This window comes from Carex rostrata, chromosome 4, assembly GCF_964058835.1.
Source record: "Carex rostrata chromosome 4, lpCarRost1.2, whole genome shotgun sequence".
Lineage (NCBI taxonomy): Eukaryota > Viridiplantae > Streptophyta > Magnoliopsida > Poales > Cyperaceae > Carex > Carex rostrata.
The window spans coordinates 14,644,591-14,661,978 of NC_135921.1; the positions used below are offsets into that span (position 1 = coordinate 14,644,591).

At 35.3% G+C, this 17,388-nt stretch overlaps 3 protein-coding genes across 3 annotated transcripts; 2 read left to right on the forward strand and 1 right to left on the reverse strand.

Annotated features, from left to right (window-relative positions):
* Positions 1 to 3,524, forward strand: LOC144553576 (protein NUCLEAR FUSION DEFECTIVE 4-like). Its single transcript, XM_078301800.1, has 3 exons — positions 1 to 498; positions 1,550 to 2,424; positions 2,880 to 3,524. The coding sequence occupies exons 1-3, from the start codon at positions 175 to 177 to the stop codon at positions 3,355 to 3,357; spliced, it is 1,677 nt and encodes a 558-aa protein (XP_078157926.1). The 5' UTR covers positions 1 to 174; the 3' UTR covers positions 3,358 to 3,524.
* Positions 3,525 to 6,640: 3,116 nt separating this feature from the next.
* Positions 6,641 to 7,159, reverse strand: LOC144553278 (Sterile alpha motif (SAM) domain-containing protein). The gene has a single exon (XM_078301374.1). The coding sequence runs from the start codon at positions 7,157 to 7,159 to the stop codon at positions 6,641 to 6,643; it is 519 nt and encodes a 172-aa protein (XP_078157500.1).
* A 6,226-nt stretch (positions 7,160 to 13,385) lies between these two features.
* On the forward strand, positions 13,386 to 17,388 carry LOC144553279 (protein TPR3-like). Its single transcript, XM_078301375.1, has 12 exons — positions 13,386 to 13,465; positions 14,513 to 14,695; positions 14,848 to 14,955; positions 15,042 to 15,200; positions 15,327 to 15,516; positions 15,661 to 15,771; positions 15,868 to 16,047; positions 16,283 to 16,408; positions 16,504 to 16,605; positions 16,701 to 16,895; positions 16,974 to 17,143; positions 17,244 to 17,388. Exons 1-12 carry the CDS (start codon positions 13,386 to 13,388, stop codon positions 17,386 to 17,388), a joined length of 1,749 nt encoding a protein of 582 aa, XP_078157501.1.

The window sequence follows — 17,388 nt, forward strand, 5'->3', positions numbered from 1 at the left end:
CAAAAGATGAAAACAACTAGTCTGAATCTCTTGCTCCATTTCCATTTCTTGGGTTGCCAAGAGGCCCCTTTCAAACAACAAAAATCACTCAAAAGTTAAAACCAAACAAACAACAAATCGCAAAACCCCACCTCACCTCGTACCGTAACAAATCTCAAACCAAAAGTACCGAACATGATCCGAGTAAAGGAAGGTAGCAGGCCGCCGTGGGTGGGCCTCGGCGCGGCGGTCTGGGTGGAGATAGCTGCCGGATGCGCCTATACGTTCCCACTCTACTCGCACGCGCTCAAGACAGCTCTGGGACTGAACCAGCAGCAGCTCACTCTCCTCGGAGTGGCTAACGATTTCGGAGAGAACTTCGGGTTACTCCCCGGCGTGCTCTGCAACCGCCTTGCTCCGTGGATTAGCTTGCTCATTGGTGCCGCTTGTTCACTCGTCGGATTCGGAGTCGTCTTGCTCGCCGTTAGCCAGGTCGTCCCGGCCATGCCCTATTGGCTGGTTAGTACCGCTGTTTCTTTAATTTTCTCTTTTTTTTTTTTTTTTAAATGTAGATTGTATGCTTCAGTGTGTTTACCATTTTTGTTAATGGAAACGAGGTAATGTGTGGGGATGATCTCGTTTAGACAATTTTTTTTTAACAATATTTTCGCTCTTTAAATTTAGGAAATGGGATTTATATTGTAAATTGTCAACGGTTTATGACTTCCGTTCTCCTAATAGTGAGTTTGTGAGCTTGGAGGTTGATTTGTTACAAGTATATTCCACAGGGGTGGATCCAGGATTTTCGTACTGATAGATCACCACTAAAACTCAAAATTTTCAGAGGAGGCAAAGTCGATTAGTACTGATAGATCACCACTAAAACTCAACATTTTCAGAGGAGGCAAAGTCGATCAGTACTGATAGATCACCACTAAAACACAAAATCCAGGGGCAGGTCCCCCTGGGTCTGCCCCTGATATTCCACGTGTCAACATCCAAGGAAATTCGCAATGGTTCCTCTCTTACCATATTTAAATTGACAGGGCCAAAGAAGAGAAGGGTTTTGCAAACAAAATTTGTCTAAGCGAGATCATCCCTTTTTCTTTGTTTTTCTTTTTTCCTTTTAAGTGTAGATTGTATGCTTCAGTGTATTTATCATTTTTGGTAAACAAAAGGGTAATGTGTGGGGGATGATATGGCTGAGACAAATCTTGTTAAATTTTTTGCAAAATAATATTTTATTTTACAATATTTTACTCTTTGCTCTTTAAATTTTGGAAATGGGATCGATATTATAAATGTTTAACGGTTTACATCTCCGTCCTCCAAGTAGTGAGATTGTGAGCTTGGAGGTTGATTTTTTAGAAGTTCATTCCATGTGTCAACATCAAAGGAAATTTGCAATTGTCTTTTCCTCTATTAGCATATTTTCCTTTTAGGTGTTAAATTGACAGGGCCAAAAAATATAATTCTAACATTGTAATCTGTTATATAAGCTAAATTTAGGAATTCAACAGACCATGCATGCAGTATGTAACATGAACTTATACAAACCTGGTAATTTCAGGTATGGTTTGCACTATGTGTTGCCACAAACAGTAGCGCGTGGCTTGGCACAGCTGCTTTAGTAACTAATATGCGCAACTTCCCACTGAGCCGTGGGACTGTGGCTGGCATTTTAAAAGGTTACATCGGCCTGAGTGCAGCAGTATTCACAGAAATCTACACTGGAGTGCTCCATGACTCATCCACCAAGCTCCTCTTCTTTCTGACAATTGGGATCCCTGCAATATGCATTTTAGTGATGTACTTTGTCAGACCTTGCACCCCTTCGCTAGAAGATGACTCGTTAGAGAGAGGCCACTTTATTTTTGTACAGATAATGAGCGTACTCCTTGGCTTATATCTCTTGACCTCAACTGTATTAGATCATGTGCTTGGTTTAAGTAAATCAATCACATACCTTTTATCCGTCTTCGTGGTTTTATTAATATTAGCTCCTTTTGCAATACCAATTAAGATGACATTATATCCTGTTAATAAGAAGAGATCTAATGATGATTTAAAGAGTCAAGAAGAGACACTTTTGGTACCAACCGAATTGGAGACAAATATTACAAATCCTGAGTTGGATGATGAATCAGTGGATGTGGATATCTTGCTGGCTGAAGGAGAGGGAGGTGTCCAGTTAAATAAAAAGAAAAGGAGGCCACGCAGAGGGGAGGATTTCAATTTTAGACAGGCATTGGTAAAAGCTGATTTCTGGTTGCTATTTGTGGTGTACTTCCTGGGGGTGGGATCAGGCGTCACTGTTTTAAATAACCTGGCACAGATTGGGATCGCAGTTGGGGTTAATGACACCACAATTATGTTGTCTGTTTTTAGTTTTTGTAATTTTATTGGTCGGCTCGGCGGAGGTGGTATTTCTGAATATCTAGTCAGGTAAGTCTTATACATATATCATTCTTTAATTAGGAAGCATAATTTTCTTTGATTTATTTTATTTTTAAAAACTTATGTCAGTTAATACTCCAATAATCTAATGTTAAATGAAGTGTCAAGTAAGCCAAGAAGAAGTTACATAGAGTCAAAAAAGGGCCTGCATCTTGCTATTGTACTGTTACATCTTGCAGCACTTAACGGTTCTGGACCTGACATGAATGGTATCAGTTCCATAATAGCGATGATAAATTATTAACTACTATGATATTGTCTGTGCAAAGTGAAAACATACTGGCCATTTGACAAATTCAAACGAAAGGTCACCAGAGTGGATGGATCAAGTGTAGTGTTGTACCGGTGACTGGTGTAGTGTTGGTACAATTATATCTTTCTTTGCTCTGAACTAAATTGTGTTCTGAATAAGCAGCTCATCATTCTCAATTACTCTTTTTCAGGACAAGGATGCTTCCTCGACCAGTATTAATGACAGTAACTCAAATTATAATGGTGATAACCTACCTCCTATTTGCATCAGGCTTTAACGCGACACTCTACGCGTCGGTGGCCTTATTGGGCGTCTGTTTTGGGACCCAGTTCTCAGTGATGATTCCTACTGCATCAGAGCTTTTCGGCTTAAAGCACTTTGGCAAAATATTCAATTTCATGTCTTTAGGCAACCCACTAGGTGCTTTTCTGTTTTCTAGCATTCTAGCAGGTTATGTGTATGATGCAGAAGCAGCGAAGCAAAGCATCGATGGGTCAAGTGGTACTTGTTTGGGACCAAATTGTTTTAGAATAACATTTTTTGTATTGGCTGGCCTTTGTGCGCTTGGTACGGTTTTGAGTGTGGTCTTAACAGTGCGGATTAAGCCTGTGTACCAGATGCTTTATGCTGGTGGCTCCTTTAGGATGTCTCAAAGTTCACTTCATTGATTTCTTAATGGGAGTATTCTACATGTATACATGTATCTATTATAAGGAAGACATCTGGTTACGTGTCTTTCTCAAGTTTTATAATCTTAGAATGAGGTTGTGTGTATTGAGGATAAACAGACATGAGTTTTAAGGTTTTGTGTTGAGGTTAAAAAGACATGAGTTTTAAATTTTTTTGTGTTGAGGATAAACAGAACTATGAGTTATTTTTGGGTATCTTGTAGTATTTAGGTGGCTAATATATTGAGATTCCATGGATACTATTATTATTATTTTTTCATCAATAGCGTCATAATTACTGTTGTGTTTATCACAAAAATGTTGGATATCGGTGAGCTAATGAGACATTGGCTGTAATTTGCTAAAGAACGTTTCAAAGGCCATGGACTGATGGACAACAGCACTCAACAACAAAGGTAACTTTTAAGGAAGCAGAAATTGTAGATCTTGACTATAATAAGAAAACTTATCTTTCAGATTTACCTTTTTCAAATTATTATTGCTGGGAGTTGGGATGTCTGCCATGTGGGTTATGATTTGGGAGTTCTGAATCTGCACTTTTCAGCTTTTAATTTTGGGGAGGCAGCTTTGGTTTAAATATATAATAGGTATGTTTGTTTATTTGCCTGTCATATTACTTGTTATTCCAGGAAAGAACAGGATAGTGGGGTTAGTATTAGGTATTGTTATTGCCTTTTGTGGTTTTTAGAAGACTCCTGCTGACCTATAATTATTTTTCTATTTATGATTTCAGCTTATATTTTTCTAAAAAAAAAAAAAAAAACAAAGAAAAGAAAAAGCTTATATGTTGGTACTGTTGCTGCAAGAACCAGCTGGTTCAGTACAAAACCCTTAATTTAGATTTTATCTTCTGTGAGATCTAGAAGTTTAAATTTTGGTACAGTGTTTGAAATAGTTATTTTCCTTTCTCCATCCCTATTTAATTGCTTTTTAATGCTACTAATTGCTTTTTAATGCAACAACTTTGACTATGACAGTGCCCTTGGGTTTGGGTATTGGGCACTTGATGCCTTAGGTCCTAGTTCTGATACTTTTGTGGGACATATGAGCTACTATTTTTCTTTGAATTTTTCATTTCATTTTCATGTAATTATGCTGTCTCACCAAACATTGCAATAAAAGGGTGAAACATTTTGGTTAAAGCACTGCTGCATAACTCATAATTAAGCTTTCTTTTTTTGCATTAGTCATAATTAAGTTTCTTTATCCGTGAGCAGTTGGTACTGAACTACTGATTGTGTGTGTCAACTGAACTGACGCATAGAATAGTTGAGCCCAAGTTTGTTGTTTTTTGACATTAGATAGAGCAAATGCTGGTTCTTTGGCAACTTAATTGGAGTTAAATAATAAAAAAAGTAATGGTTGCAACAGGTTTCCACTTCTTTGGCCAACTTTGGGGGCAATTAAGATGTGATTTAGTATTTTCTGAAAGTGAGTAATAAAGTGAAGTAATTATAATCATGTGGCCTGCTTTATGGAGTATATTATTAACTCCGTCTCCGTGTGTGCTCGGATTTGTGCCGGGGCGGTTGGGGCATTTACGTTCACATTGCTTAATTATGGAGGTGACACACTCACACTTATCTTCATGTTCTTAATAATACATCCCAATTATCAGTTTCTAAATAAAAATGTTTGCCACTAAATAATAACATCAACATTGGACTGAGGGTGAGGCTATGATACCATGTATTATAGATCAATATCTTGATTTTAAAGTTTAGATAGTCGATGTGAACTATTTAACGTGATCTCCATATGAAAATGTACTTGTGCATACTAAATTTCACATTTTTATAAATTTTTTAGAATGGTCTACAATTCTTTCTACTTATCTAAAAAGAAAGCAAAAAGATTGTAAAAAAAATCTAAAATATGATATGATATACAGATTTAAACAGTACATACCAATTTGCGATATGCACAGAACTATAGTCTCCTCTCAACATTGAATACTCTCTTGCGTTTCAAAAAGTTATTTCTGTTTTAGTCTCCAAAAGTTTACTTCCGACGACCGTTTCAATCGGATGTAGCAAAGTCTGACCAAATCGGATGATAATTTTTTGTCAAACTAATTTCAATCAGATTCCTCCTGACATTGATTCTTTCGTCTTCCGAAATCCAAAATATCTCAAAACTACTCAACACCTTTTCTAATATTCATTAGAAAATTTTCAATTGAATTTTAAATCTGCAATCTTTTACACAAAATAAATTGTTGTCTTTTACCACTAGATTAATTAAAAGCTGATTCTTTAAGTGATTCAAATAAATTGGTATATTTCGAAACTCAATCTGATCATGTGAACTCAAATAATTTGAAATTTGTATCAATCCAACATATATAAGATGATTATAAGTTTGTCCAACAGAAGCAGAACTAAAAGAATGAAAGAAGGGTAGTTAGATGAATATATGTTGTGTAATTTTATTTTACGAGAAGAACTAATAGTAATTAATTTTTATAAAATTTAAATCAAATAATAAAAAAAATTCAATTCAATTCAATTCATAGATTATAGATGTGACTTAGCTCCCTTTCAGGCTTTCACTCGTGCTTAGTTCCGTCCATGTGTCCGCCTGGCTTGAACTCAAATGCTACAGTTGCTTTGTATTGGTTTCTCCTTAGAAATATAGAATACGAAAATAATCTAAAAGGACGATTTGCTCGAGTACACAAATTCTTGTATTATCTCAAATCATCAAAATTTAAGCACAACTAATATCTCATAATTAGATAACGCAACAAACTAACATTGTCCTTATTAAGGCCAATCAACAAAAAAGGACCTTTTACATTATTAATTCATAGTTTCATACCAACCCTTCCAACCTACTGTTTCAATGATGCCTGTTAACAAACAAAACAAAGCAACCCAATCACGTGCATGCACCAAACAAAACCTCTTTTTTTTTCTTTTTTTTTTCTTTCATAACACAAGTCTACATCAACATTTTGTGCAACAAACAGTCAAAATTTTGTTAGCGCACATCTATACTGATACTGCCTAATAATTGATACCACACTCGTCTGGTGACTGGTCTGTCTAATAATTGATACTGCATAGGAACTACATAAGAAGATCCACATCTAATCAGCTCAAATGAGGATCCTTCTGGTTCCAATTTCTTAATTATCAAAATGCATTCCGAATATAGAAGAAAAAAAAGGTAAAAGATACCCACTAGGCCACTAATGTAGCCGTGTAGACAGTTCCCTTTCTATTTTCTCTAGAAAACATCATCATTCACCATAGATAGCTTAAGTGGGTTTTAATCCTTGAAACATAGTGACCCACGTCATTTCCTCTTCTACCCCTGGCTTATCATTATGCTCCTCCACCAATGGGGTCGTGCCACCTGTCGCTCCGAGCTTAATCATTGACCGATTGGTCTCGAATAGACCGATTCTCTTGTTCCTCTTCAGCATTGCGGCTGCGCGCCACCGTTTGCTTTCGTAACAAGGTCTCGGTATGACCACTATTGCCGCGCTGTCTTTTTGGCCCATGCAATGCACGTAATTTGTTAAGCGTTTCTTGGTCTTGCATAGAGAAGTAAAAAGATTGACTATGGGAAGCAGTGAGATGATTTTATCCCTCTTTGCTAGCTTGAGGATCTCTAGTCTATGCTTGGCAATGGCAATGCCCATGCTTTTCAGGAATTCATGATTGAAGTGCTTGATGTCGCCGGTTTCGAGCTCGTTATGGGTGAAAATGAGGGAGTATTCAAAGACTAGTGCTGGATCTAGATTTGATTTTGAGAGCCAAGAGTACCAATCCATGGTAATTGGGAAATGGAGGAACAGGGGAATTGGTGGCTTTGCTTGGGAAGATATATAGACAGACAGACAAGTGTGATAATTTGGGGTTTTGGAAGGATGTTTATATAGGGAAAAATGGTTCCCTATATTATATTTATTTTGTTTGGTTGGCCGTGGGCTTACTGGACTGGACCTGTTTTTGCTCTTTTGGATTTTAATCTTTGGGCAAGAAATGAATGGTCGGTTAGGATTTGGTTCTCTTCAGGATTTGATGTTTGTAGTATGCTATGTTGCCTTGTTAATAACTTAATATTAGCTACTTGGGATTTTGATAATTATAGTATTCTATTCTAGTATGGATTTAAATTTCATCAGTGCAGTACGGATAGCTACATGAGTAACAGTTACAGGGGATCTGCCCATGGAGGAAGGCAGAAGCAGTCAATCACAATCTGTATAAAAGAGATTGAGGCGTGGTGTAGTGTTGCTCATATGGACCTGATCTGATCTCGATTTAAAAGGTGTTGAGACCTTTTGTCAATAGTGCCCCACATTCGATCACGGGCACTTAATTTCATAATTAATTTCGTTTAATAAAATGATAAAATCACTTCTTCGATCGGTTCTTCCCGGCCCATTGAATATTGATGGAATTAATGCGGATAATTTTGTCAATATATATCTAGACTAGAGGAGGGATGCAAAATCAAGGCACCGTAATCTCAAACAGATTACTTTTGCGCCAGGTGGCAATGTGGACTGATCCGGACCGTCGATTTGAATTGAAGGGTGCACCTCCCAGTCCCAGTCATGGAGGTCGACAAATCTGATCTAAGCTGCAATTAGAAATGACTGGTACCAGTGGTACAAAGTACAATACAACAAACAAAGTATACCACAATAATGACTGGTACCAGTGGTACAAAGTACAATACAACAAACAAAGTATACCACAATAACAGAACATATATAAACCTATTACAACCTGCATATCACACATATACCTAAAGAAATAAGCAAAACAGCCTCTAAAGAACTATCGTATCACCAACAAGCCAACATATGCATAAGAGACCCTGCAAGCTAAGAAAACTCAAAACAGTTCATCAACCATATAAACCCAACATATGCATAAGATACCCTGCAAGCTAAGAAAACTTCAAACAGTTTATCAACCATAAAACCCAACATATGCATAAGAGATCCTGCAAGCTAAGAAAACTCAAAACAGTTCATCAACCATAAAACCTAACAGACAAGTATATAACTCCACAAAATAGAACTTTAGCATAAAAGACCCCAAAAAATTAGGTAACTGCTATTGATAAGTTGATGCCACTATCTCCTGCACTAGTTGAGGATCATTCGTCATCACTTGAATTGATTTCTACTCCAAGCATAGGAGTTGAAACCTGTGTAGCTCCCATGGAAGTGACCACTGTACATCCTATCAGGTCCTTCAAATCACAAGGTAAAATCATATTCAAATGACATATAAGATCAGTTTTTTTATTTAAAGTCCAAAATCTAGTCATAGTTAAGATTTTTGAACCCATGACATACACATCTTGTAAATTGTCTTCTTTAAAAATAATCTTGTTTCTATCCAACCAAATATTTCATAAAACAGACCCTCGTATGATTTCAATAATATTCGGATCCTTTAATGAAATACAGTAATTCATTTCCCACAGAGAACCTATACACCCAACTACATTAATATATGAGGAGGGTTCAAATGCCTCCATGTTTTTGTGCCTCCATCATGCCTCCATCTCTCTCCATCATTTTCAAAGTTCAAACAGTCGATCCGAACCGCTCAACCTAACCTCCATACTAAAATATGTTTGGAGACCAAATTTTATATTTTTAGGAATTTTTTTACTATTTTTTTGGATAGGTACAAAAATACTGTTTTTAGATGGTTCAGATTTACTGATTTTGTACCTATCTAAAAAAATAGTAAAAAAATTCCTAAAAATATAAAATTTGGTCTCCAAACATATTTTAGTATGGAGGTTAAGTTGAGCGGTTCGGATCGACTGTTTGAACTTTGAAAATGATGGAGAGAGATGGAGGCATGATGGAGGCACAAAAACATGGAGGCATTTGAACCCTCCTCTTAATATATATATAATTAAGCATCGTTTAATTGTAGTACGTACTCCATATTTACAAATGGTACCACCGATCGAGATTAATTAATTAGCTAGCTAGGTTTCACACATGCCTATTGAATATTGATGGATTCTTTAACCAAACTGTCCAAACCAGATGACGATGTATGTCGATCGAAGACAATCAAGCGATAGCTATATCACAGAAACAAATGCAAAAATAAAACAAAGAAAAACATAAATAATTAAGAACTAGAAGACGAGAGCTATATATATAGAATCGTAGCTCTAAATGTGACATGTATATAGGTCTTATACATATATATATATATATATATATATATATATATATATAGGAATATGCTAGCATGCTATGCATAGCATAGAACCCCTCCATGCAACGGCTCGGATTTTAAGTTTTCAAAATCCTAACGGTCGATCCGAACCGTTCATCTTGTTCTCCATATTAATATGTGTTTGGAGACCAAATTTTACATTTTTTGGAATTTTTTTACTGTTTCTTTAGATTTATTGAAAATCGCTGTTTTTTTATGGTCCAGATTTGCTGAAAACAGCGATTTTCAATAAATCTAAAAAAATAGTAAAAAAATTCCAAAAAATGTAAAATTTGGTCTCCAAACACATATTAATATGGAGAACAAGATGAACGGTTCGGATCGACCGTTAGGATTTTGAAAACTCAAAATCCGAGCCGTTGCATGGAGGGGTTCTATGCTATGCATAGCATGCTAGCATATTCCTATATATATATATATATATATTGAGGAGAGTTCCAATGCCTCATTTTTTTTATACCTCATCATACATCATATTTTATATCTTCATATTCAAAGTCTAAATTGTCGATCCGAACCGTTCAACATGATATCCACACTAAAATATGGTTAGGGATGAAATTTTATATTGTTTGGAATTTTTTTGCTATTTTTTAAGATGGATAGAAAATCACTGTTTTTTGAACGGTTCAAAAACAGTGATTTTGTACATATCTTAAAAAATAGCAAAAAAATTCCAAAAAATATAAAATTTCATCTCCATGCATATTTTAGTATAAATATTTTGTTGAACGGTTCGGATCGACAATCTGGACTTTGAAAACGAAAATATAAAATATGATGTATGATGAGGTATGAAAAAAATGAGGCATTGGAACCCTCCTCATATATATATATATATATATATATATATATATATAGAGAGAGAGAGAGAGAGAGAGAGAGAGTGAGTCTATGGTACTATGCATATCACGGGTTGTTACCGTGCTACGGCTTTATATTCGAGTTTTCAAATCGTAACGGTCGATCCGAACCGTTCATCTTGTTCTCCATATTAATATGTGTTTGGAGACCAAATTTTACATTTTTTGAAAATTTTTTTACTATTTTTTTAGATATTTAGAAAATCACTTGATCTGAAAATTCTGGACCATCCAAAAACAGTGATTTTTCTAAATATCTAAAAAAATAGTAATTTTTTTTCAAAAAATGTAAAATTTGGTCTCCAAACACATATTAATATGGAGAACAAGATGAACGGTTCGGATCGACTGTTAGGATTTGAAAACTCGAATATAGAGTCGTAGCACGGTAACAAATCGTAATATGCATAGTACCGTAGACTCTCTCTCTCTCTCTCTCTCTCTCTCTCTCTCTCTCTCTCTATATATATATATATATATATAGGTTGACTAAGATCAAAGTGGTAGTTCTTGAGCTTTGGTGCTACCAATTCGTTTTTCAATTTTCAAAGTTCAAAATGTCGATCCGAACCGTTCAAGTTGATCTCTATATTAAAATGTGCTTGGAGACCAAATTTTACATTTTTCTGATTTTTTTTACTATTTATTAAGCCACTTTGAAAATCGCTGATCCAACGGCGGCTTCTGATTTTACTGTTTTGTCAAGCCACCGTTGGATCAGCGATTTTCAAAGTGGCTTAATAAATAGTAAAAAAATTCAGAAAAATATAAAATTTGGTCTCCAAGCACATTTTAATATAGAGATCAACTTGAACGGTTCGGATCAACGTTTTGAACTTTGAAAATTGAAAAACGAATTAGTAGCACTAAAGCTCGGAAACTACCACTTTGATCTTAGCCAAACCCCCCTCTCTCTCTCTCTCTCTATATATATATATATGCTTCTATTTTATTTTTATTATTTTCAAGAAATTAGTTGTGAACTTATACTTAAAAGTTTACAAAATTTATAAAATTGTGTCTACCTCTCAAATATTTTTCTAAAATATGTTTATTAGTAAAAATAATTAAAATATAAAATATATTTAATATTGAAAATAATTACAAAATTATGGTAAACTCAAAATTTTGTCCCATCCTGCCCTGCCGGCCCTGAAAATGGTACATTTGGCTTCGATGTCAGTTCCAAGTTTTGTAGTTTTTATTTTTATTTTTATTTTTGGAAGATACTATATATTATACTAATCTAGGCAAGGTGAAGGTATGAAGAGAAAATTGGTGCACATCCCATGTGAAGGTCGAGTGGGGTTGACACTGGAATCACGGTATGAACAATTAAAGAGAGATAACACCAACGTGTGAGTCGCTTTATCTGTTTCCATGAAACAATATAATGCCATGTGAACTGTGAAGGAAGAAAACAAAATGCACTGCATCTTCATTAATTTTTCACTTTTATATATGTTTCTATTCAAAGAGATTGATCAGTCTACCAGCATGCATGCTCATTGTCATAAATTAATACAGTCATTGCCTTGCCTTTCTCCACTGATTCTTCAGAACAGAGAATTAAATTTATATAATTGGGTAAAGATTTTAACAAAGCAGTTTTTGCTTCATGCAGCGCACAAACCATATACATAATACATCTCTGTTGGTGGGTAAATATCATGAATTGTGACTGCGTTTATTTTATTCACAATCATATATATGCAAAAAAGAATAAAATAAAAACTGATGACCAGTACAATTAAGTTATAGCTGATAAAATTTTGACGTCAAAAAAATAATATATTTTTTGAATAATATATTGACGTCAAAAAATAATATATTGTTGGCCTCATCATCTGTTCTATGGTACCAGTAGAAGAATGATTGGCACTTAGTTTCTCCAAATACCAGGACAGCAGCAATGGTAGATGAATAACTATAGTAGCTGAGAATAAATATGCAATTGTCTTTATTAATTTGTTTGGTTAGTGGATAAGAAAATGTTATCCATAATGAGTTAGGAATACTTCTTATCCACTAAGCTAAGCAGCCCAATAAAAATATGTCAATTGCAAAATCAGTCATTGTGCAGCTAATTCACTAATGGGCCCAAATTCGGTCAAGCAACACGTTTCGGCCCAATTATACACTAATAAACCGAAACAAAGATTTATTAACGGATTGGCCTTACGCCTTAGCACTACATTTATAATTTCATTTCAATTTCAATTTCACATTCTAAGTGTCAATCCGATTTGCAATTTTAAAAATGTATGGTAATTTCATAAATATTTTTTTAATGAAATTGCTTTTGAAATGTCATGATTGACAAAAATATTAATTCATATTCGCTTAAGGCAGATTGAATCTGGACTGTCCGATCCGTGTTGCACGAATATTTAAGTTAGGCATGTGAATCCGTTCGGTCATATGGACCCCACCGTTCGAACGGCTTATCAAGTTAGTAGATAAGTCGTTTGACTTATCACACTATTGGAATCAACAATTCCAAGAACATTGAACGACTTATCACACTACTAGAATCAACAATTCCAAAAACATTCAATTAGCCAAGACATCGTCTTTCTTTCATTCAAATAACACTCTCCTCACAAGTCAAAGTGAGACGAATTTCAACAATTCCAAGAACATTCAATCAGCAAGTCGAATAGCACTCTCCACACTTTTGACTTGTGAGGCGAATTTGAGGTAAGGTTACTGCGTATGTTTTATTTTGGTTCGTGTGTTCTTCATTCGAGATTCGATTCCACTGTGGATAGAACCCTGTATTGGAAATTTTGTTACTACATAAAATTGTTTCTTCATTTGTACTACATAATTGAAATGCTGGAGTGTAGGCCAAGTTTTTTTATTGAAAATTTAATTTTCAGGGTTTTGAGCAGTCAAAAGACGAGAAACGATGTCTTCCCAGAAGAGAGAAACTGTTTATCAAGTTTTACAATTTCTAGATGAAGAAGATTTTAAGGGGGCGATGCACAAGTGAGTTCTCCATTTTATATTAATAAATACATTGAATTTAGCAGAAAATTCCAAGGCTGAGTTTAGCTATGCACAAATGTTAGAGTTTCCAATTTTCTTGCTGGAGAGTAGTACATCTGATGTATAGGCACTACTTTTTAGGATTCATCATAACTATGAAGCTAGGTTGCTGATTTATAATATAAAGCATGGCAGTTTTGATTTCTTTGTAATTGATGCAAAGAGCTGTCTTACGAATAATTGAGATGAGAAAATTGATCTTCACATGACACAGATTAATAATAATATAAAGTTTATAGTATATGTATATATAATAAGGACCCTTTTGAATAATTGACTAAGTGAGGACAATCAAGGTTAAGAGCTTGACATCATCTCTTGATGGAAATCACATAGGAATATATGTGAAAGTATAATCAAGTGTTAAAAGGGCTTGACAGCCTCTGTTTCTGAGCTCATGGGGACCTATTTGCATATGTGAAGGTGTGAGAGTACATAAGCAAAGTGCTGCCAAATCAATTGGCTAGTATACAATGCTATGCTCTATGATTACCTCATGATCACTATAAAGAAATCCATTGTTTTAATTAAAACAACTGAGAAATGCAAATATACAGTTGTCGAGGGGTCCCTATGCAAAAATGTACTTTTCTGATGATGTGAAGGTGTGCTAAATTCATTAGCATATCTTTACAGATTCTTGATGATCTTGTCTCTCTTAACTCAGTGTTGATCCATGGTTGTACTACCAGCACCAAACATAGGCAAAGACCAAAGCAATGCATACTGGCACTGTACATGCCTTCAAAAATAGCAGTTCTGGGTCAAATTTGATCAAACTGTTACATGGGCATGTAGAGAACATTCATATGACACACAGGAACATGAATTTCGATTTTTAGAATTTTCTGTGATTTGTAATTGATCTTGCATTTTCATGCATATCTACATATAGTAAAAGACTTCAATTTTGTACATAAGCTGATTTCAAATTGGCATACATGTGACTATTTGAAATTGATGTTTGTTTCTTTTTATCTTTCCAAGACTTGAGCAGGAATCTGGATATTATTTCAACATGAAGTACTTCAAGGAGGAAGTGCAAAATGGGAACTGGGATGATGTTGAAAAATATCTTCGTGGATTTATTAAGATTGAAGATAAAACTGAAGATTCCTTGAAGATTTTCTATACTATCAATAAAGAGAAGTACCTGGAGGCGTTGGATAAGTAAGTGCAAACAATAAGAATGAAGCATATTTGTAGTTTTTTTTTTTTTGAAAACTTGGTAGTAGCTTTGTAGTTACATGATGTGATTTTAATTGCCACATGTTAATGTTTAAATGGAGGAAGTCCCTATATTATTGTTTCTATTTTGCTAGGGAGGATAGGGCAAAGGCAGTTGAAATCCTTAACAAGGATTTGAAGGTGTTTTCTTCTGCTGAGGATTTACGTAATGACACCGAACTCCTAACTGTGGAGAATTTCAGGTAGCCCTATTGACTAAAAAAGCCCTGCAAATATTTTGCTGAAGCAAGCATTATTATGATAATTTATTTCTTCTGTTTGTTATTAGGGAAAATAGGGCTCTTTATGGGTATAAGGATTGTAAATGGGAAAGAGAAAATATGCTTGCTCAACTCGACATGTTAATTAAATTACATCCTCTATTACGTGACAAATTGGAGTTTCCAACTATGAAGAGCTCCACGTTAGTCAGTCTTATCAATCAGAGGTGATTTAATTGCTCCATTCAATTTTTATATGCATTATTAATACTGACTCTCCACTATACACTCCACTATGTAGTAGTATCTGGTTTGGAAAAGCCTTGTAATTTCTAATGTTTGTTCTATGGCAGCAACAATTGCAATAACCATGAATGCAAGAACACCAGCCTAATCCCCAAGAACAACACCCGTGGGCAGCCTAGTGGTGCACATGGAGATGAGTTTACTGAGATCAATCAACCAGCTCAATGTATTACTGAGATCAGTCAACCAGCTCAATGTCACTCGTTAAACCTCACAGAAAACTTGGGTAATGACAAGGTACTTATATGCAGTACTAACATGCAAACCAATCATTTTGTTATATATCTGTAATTTTGTAATTTGTTTCATGGTTCATGGTTAAGCTTTGTTGATACTTGTTATTGATATTGCTTATTGTATTTTCTTGATCTTATTGTATAGATTTCTGGGCTTGTTTATGCAAATTCTGGTGTTGCATTGTTGGCTTTAGCATCAAATGCCTATCATTTACTTTGGGAATGGCCTGGCAATAAGCCCAACTCAAGAGGACAAGTAAGGGCAACTTGGCACTTTTTGCTTTGTTGTACTTATGATGCTTCTGTAAAGTGGAAGAGCATAGTTGAGTATGATTTTTAAATATTAATGTAGGCTACAACAAGTGTTTCTCCACAGCTGTGGAAACCACCTAAGGGAATTCTTATGGCAAATGATGTAAAGGGCAGGAATCATGAAGACGCAGTGCACTGCTTTGCTTTGTCCAAAGAAGATGACCATGTTGTGTCTGCTTCAGGAGGAAAGGTCACATTGTTTAACGCGAGCACATTCAAGGTATTTGTGTTTTTATTTTGTTCGGTAGTGCTTGTAATAAATCTTCCTCATTAACTCCATTGATGTTTCGAAGTGAACGTGCCAGTATAATAATATCATTGTAGGCCGGTATATTTGTACCAAAAACAAAATAAAACTAAAGATATACCATTGATTTCAGAATCGATGGTATAAGTGAAATTTTGTTATCTGTTATGCTATCATTGAAGATATCTGAGTAATGTTTAACATGCAGCCTTTGAAAACATTGATGAGTCCACCACCAGCAGCCACATACCTTGGATTTCATCCTCAAAAGAACTACAGAATTGCCGTAGCGATGGAAGATTTTACGATTCGAATTTATGATATCACTGATGATGTATGCTAAGATCAACTTCAACCTTCCTAATTTCATCTATAGTTCTTAACCATGTGAGTATAAAAGGTCGATAATTTGTGTATGTACCTTTTCAGAAATTTTTGGAGGTACTCGAGAACGGTCACTCAAAGAAAATTACTGGCTTAGCCTTCTCAGGTGTACTAAATATTCTCGTCTCCTCTGATGCCAATGCTGAGGTTTACTCTACATTTTTATTAGACTAAACATGTGCGCGCACTTTAGATATCTTTTTTATGCCATATCTTTACAAGTGTGTTTATTATTGTCACAGATTCAACTATGGAACGAAGACACTTGGAAAAAAATGAAGAAGAGAATAGCTATGCCTATGCCTTATTCAGGAAATCCAAAATTTGGAAACTCAGCTACAAGAGTTCAGTTTGATCGACTTCATGTCGATGTTCTTGTTGTGCACGAGACCTTCATCGTTATTTTTAATGCCACTAAGCGTGAGTTTATTGTTCAGGTACTTCTCTTGCCCCTTGCTAACTGCTGCTTGTTAAAAAAAAACAAAGGCCTAACTTAGAAATGTTTTGTTTTTTAGTGGCTGCTGCCACATGAGAATGATGCCCCAGTCACATATGCCACATACTCCTGTGACAGTCAGCTGGTATATGCCACTTTTAAGGATGCCACTGTGTGCATTTTCGATGCTGAAAAACTCAAAATCATATGCCGGATTCTTCCATCTTCTTATGTTCCTCGTAATCTTAGGTACAGTTAGTGTTAAAGTGTGATATGTTGTCAATGCTACTTTTTTTATTTGTCTTTTGTATCTGAGCACAGGGTTTGACTCATTGTTCTTTGTTTCTAGTGCAAATGTGCATCAGTCTGTTATAGCCGTGCATCCCTCTAAACCAAACCAGTTTGCAATTGGTCTAACTGATGGAGGCGTGTATGTGTTGGAACCAGTAGAATCTGAAGCAACATGGGTCGCTGCTCCACCAGACCAAGCCTAA

Coding starts and splice junctions, on each gene's coding strand:
- LOC144553279 (XM_078301375.1), top strand. CDS start 13,386: ATGTCTTCCCAGAAGAGAGAAACTGTTTATCAAGTTTTACAATTTCTA. Junction 15,201..15,326: donor GTCAGTCTTATCAATCAGAG/GTGATTTAATTG, acceptor GTTCTATGGCAG/CAACAATTGCAATAACCATG. Junction 15,517..15,660: donor AAAACTTGGGTAATGACAAG/GTACTTATATGC, acceptor CTTATTGTATAG/ATTTCTGGGCTTGTTTATGC.
- LOC144553278 (XM_078301374.1), bottom strand. CDS start 7,159: ATGGATTGGTACTCTTGGCTCTCAAAATCAAATCTAGATCCAGCACTA.
- LOC144553576 (XM_078301800.1), top strand. CDS start 175: ATGATCCGAGTAAAGGAAGGTAGCAGGCCGCCGTGGGTGGGCCTCGGC. Junction 499..1,549: donor CGGCCATGCCCTATTGGCTG/GTTAGTACCGCT, acceptor TGGTAATTTCAG/GTATGGTTTGCACTATGTGT. Junction 2,425..2,879: donor ATTTCTGAATATCTAGTCAG/GTAAGTCTTATA, acceptor ACTCTTTTTCAG/GACAAGGATGCTTCCTCGAC.